Genomic DNA, 3,886 nt, shown 5'->3' on the forward strand with positions numbered 1-3,886 from the left:
AACGAATGATTTATTTTTTTTTTCCTGCAGATTAATGTCCCCAAACCCTCCCTTTCCACAATTACATCCCAGCTCCTTTCTCATTGCCCTCCTATCTCCATTTTCTCACTGCCTCCTCTTATCCTTCCTCTCTCTTACCACCTCGATGCTGTATGAACTCAATGACTATGTCCCACCTCTATGCTGTAGCCCTCCTCCTGTTTGGTGCCTTCCTGCAGCCCAGTGCCAAATAGCTCCAGCCATGTGGTGAGGACAGGGGGTGAGATTTGATCGCCTTTCCCTGATAGGGGCATTGTCCAGATGTTTGCATTCTGCAGCCATCCGTTCTTATGAAATGCATAAGGCTTTAATGTTACCAAGTCCTCTGTGCAGCCAAGTTTGGCTAAAATTGCTGGTGAGGTCAAAAATTGTTTGAGATGAGAGAAACGGACAACAGGAGACAGACATTTTTCTTAAGAAAACAAGATAAAAATAGGAAGTTTTGATCTCTGCTATGTTTAGCTCTGAAAATTAAGCTTGTTACTGTTTGTGTTACTCATATAACTTTTGTTTGGCTTGCATTCCTCCAAGCTGGCTTTTTGGCTTTGTTAACATCATAGTCACTGCCCTTCAGAGGTAGTAATGGACCATCACTTGGAGGCTGGGATGCAGAGCAGAGCCATCCAGCCATCCCTTGAGGATGCTGCAAGCTCCCTGTGTGTTTCCTGCAAAATGGAAACAAAACAGAGAAAAAAAATCCAAATGGATTTGTATTCTGAAATGAATCTCAGTCATGTAGGCAAAACAAATAACAAACAAGTATTCCTTCCAGAGGGATGATGAAGAAAATTTGTTCCTCTTCCAGTTAATATCTGGGGAAGGTTTCTTTTGACAAGACAGATGCAGAAGGGAGCTGGGAGCAGTGGGGTGCTGAGCTGATGGGTAATGGACAGTGGTGTAGGTGCACTGGCTTTCCATTGATGCTTTCAAAGTACAAAGCGTCTGTTCATTTACAGGCAGATGTTCTGAGCTGGCTGATTGCCCACAGTAGTTGGTACCCTGGGTATTTGTCACGGGTTACTTAGATTTACCTATGCCCGTGACAGGGGAAGCCACCCCGTGGGCCCCCACCCCATCGGGGCCCGGAAAGGAGGGGGAAAAGGGGAGTGGGATAAAACAGCGACAGTCTAAGGAGGAAAAACTTATTTTACTAAATATGATATCGAAATACAAGATAACACAATATAATATAATTGAGGCTAACAAATCGAACGAAACAGAGAGAGAGAGAGAGTCCCCGAAAACCGAGAGGCCTACTGTGAACTTTAGGCGACACGGCTGGAACGCTTCCCACTCTCCGAGAAGTTCGAGAGAAGAAGGAGGGCACTCCAGCCTGGGAACGAGATTATATAGAGTCCTGGTCCCGTGACTTATTGTTACCCCTGTTGTTCTCTGGGATATGTAGTCTTCTTCTGTGGACTGCACATTCAACAGAAGTATCCATGCTTTACATGATGTTATGATGTGGAATACTGATAGCAAAATTACAAAATTACAAAACCATGACATTCCACCCCTTATTCTACATTATTACATCATGGTTAATATATATACATATATATATACACGTATGTAAAATTGTGATAGCTAAATAGTAGAATTGCATGTAACATAACTAAATGTACAACTATAATAACTAAAATACACTACACATGCAAACATATATATATAAATACATAAAATTATTGACTGCACTCCCTCAGCATCAAATTCCCTTGTGGCACACATTGAACATCCCCATCCTTCTGCATTACCCACCAAGTGCACCCAGGTCCCTGGGCAAAGACAGTTCCATGGATAGGTTTGCCCTTTCCAGAAGCTGGAAGGACCCAAACAGCTTTTCCCAACATGTTCTTTACATGTACAACAGGGACCTTATCTCCTTCTACGGTGTGTAGGGGGCTAGATTGACTAGGACCATCACGATTGACAGATCCTCTAGTATTGACCAACCAAGTGGCTTCTGCCAGATTCTTCTCCCAGTGCTTAAATGTTCCACCACCCATTGCTTTCAACATAGTTTTCAACAACCCATTATATCGTTCAATTTTACCAGAAGCTGGTGCATGGTAGGGAATATGATAAATCCACTCAATGCCATGATCTTTGGCCCAAGTATTTATAAGGGAATTTTTGAAATGTGTCCCATTATCAGATTCAATTCTTTCTGGGGTGCCATGTCGCCACAGGACTTGTTTCTCAAGACCTAATATGGTGTTTCGAGCAGTTGCATGGGGTACTGCGTATGTTTCAAGCAACCCAGTGGTTGCCTCTACCATGGTGAGCACATAACACTTACCACTGCGAGATCGTGGCAAGGTGATATAATCAACCTGCCACGCCTCCCCATATTTATACTTTTGCCATCGCCCTTCCTCCCAGAGAGGTTTCATCCTTTTGGCTTGTTTAATTATGGCACATGTTTCACAATCATGAATAATCTGCGCAATAGCGTCCATGGTTAAGTCCACCCCTCGGTCTCTGGCCCACTTATATGTCGCGTCTCTTCCTTGATGACCTGAGGTCTCATGAGCCCATCGAGCTAGAAATAGTTCACCCTTATTCTGCCAGTCCAAGTCAATTTGAGCCACCTCAATTTTGGCAGCTTTATCTACCTGATGGTTGTTTTGTTGTTCTTCAGTAGCCCAACTTTTGGGCACATGTGCATCCACATGACGCACCTTTTGTGTGCCCCGGTGGTGCAGTGGTTAAAGACGCCGCCTTGCAACACTGGGGCCCGGAGTTCGAATCCCCCCTGTGGTGCAAGTGGTAGAAGTGCTGCTCTGCTACACAGAGGCTCGAATCCCGGGGGTTGGACTCGATGATCTCTAAGGTCCCTTCCAACCCGCACGAGACTATGATACTATGATGATACCTTTACAACCATATTCTTTGTTCGGGCAGCAATGTCCTTCCATAATTCAGCTGCCCAAACAGATTTAGCCCTCCGTTGCCAGTTATTTTGTTCCCACCTCTGTAACCACCCCCATAAGGCATTTGCCACCATCCATGAGTCAGTGTAAAGATACAGCATTGGCCACCTCTCCCGTTCAGCAACATCTAAGGCCAGCTGGACAGCTTTTACCTCTGCAAACTGACTTGATTCTCCCTTACCTTCAGTGGCCTCTGCAACCTGTCGTGTGGGGCTCCACACAGCAGCTTTCCATTTGCGATACTTCCCTACAATGCGACATGATCCGTCTGTGAATAGGGCATATTTCTTTTCATTTTCTGGTAATTCTTTGTATGGTGGGGCCTCTTTAGCACGTGATACCTCTTCTGCTGGTGATGTTCCAAACCTTTTATCTTCAGGCCAGTCCATGATTACCTCTAGGATTCCTGGACGATTGAGGTTTCCCATTTGCGCTCGCTGTGTAATCAGCGTAATCCACTTGCTCCAGGTGACATCGGTAGCATGATGAGTGGAGGGAAACTGTCCTTTGAACATCCGGTTCAGCACTGGCAGTCGAGGTGCCAAAAGGAGCTGTGTTTCAGTCCCAACTACTTCGGAAGCAGCCCGAACCCCCTCATACACGGCTAAGATCTCCTTCTCAGTTGGAGTGTAGCACTCTTCAGACCCCTTATATGATCGACTCCAGAATCCCAGGGGTCGGCCTCGGGTCTCTCTTTTTCTTCCTGAGTCTCAACAGTTGTTCCCAGTTCATCTGCACTGGTCTTCTTCCCCTATGGCTCACCTTATGGCATTCAGAGACAGCCTGATCTTGTGCCTTTAAGATTTTCATCTTGAGGCGTGTCCAGGCTTCCTGGACCCCTTTACCCATAAGAGCAACTCCCAAGGGACCTGTGCTACAAGTGTCCTGAACAGGTCAAAGTCCGCCCTCTAGAA

General features: G+C 45.7%; 1 protein-coding gene across 1 annotated transcript; it reads right to left on the reverse strand.

Moving 5' to 3' along the window:
- Positions 1–1,441: 1,441 nt before the first annotated feature.
- On the reverse strand, positions 1,442–3,454 carry LOC146755395 (uncharacterized). Its single transcript, XM_085525673.1, has 2 exons — positions 2,915–3,454; positions 1,442–2,720 (listed from the first exon to the last, which is right to left on the reverse strand). Exons 1-2 carry the CDS (start codon positions 3,398–3,400, stop codon positions 1,722–1,724), a joined length of 1,485 nt encoding a protein of 494 aa, XP_085381799.1. The 5' UTR covers positions 3,401–3,454; the 3' UTR covers positions 1,442–1,721.
- Positions 3,455–3,886: the final 432 nt, after the last annotated feature.

The sequence above is a fragment of the Coturnix japonica genome, chromosome 33 (assembly GCF_054131305.1).
Source record: "Coturnix japonica strain WE chromosome 33, WE-NBRP24, whole genome shotgun sequence".
Lineage (NCBI taxonomy): Eukaryota > Metazoa > Chordata > Aves > Galliformes > Phasianidae > Coturnix > Coturnix japonica.

What these genes read in the sequence shown, in the direction of transcription:
- LOC146755395 (XM_085525673.1), bottom strand. Translation starts at nt 3,400, where the DNA reads ATGGGAAACCTCAATCGTCCAGGAATCCTAGAGGTAATCATGGACTGG. An exon ending in CAAAGAATATGGTTGTAAAG is followed by an intron (nt 2,721 to 2,914) that starts GTATCATCATAG and finishes GGCACACAAAAG; the next exon opens with GTGCGTCATGTGGATGCACA.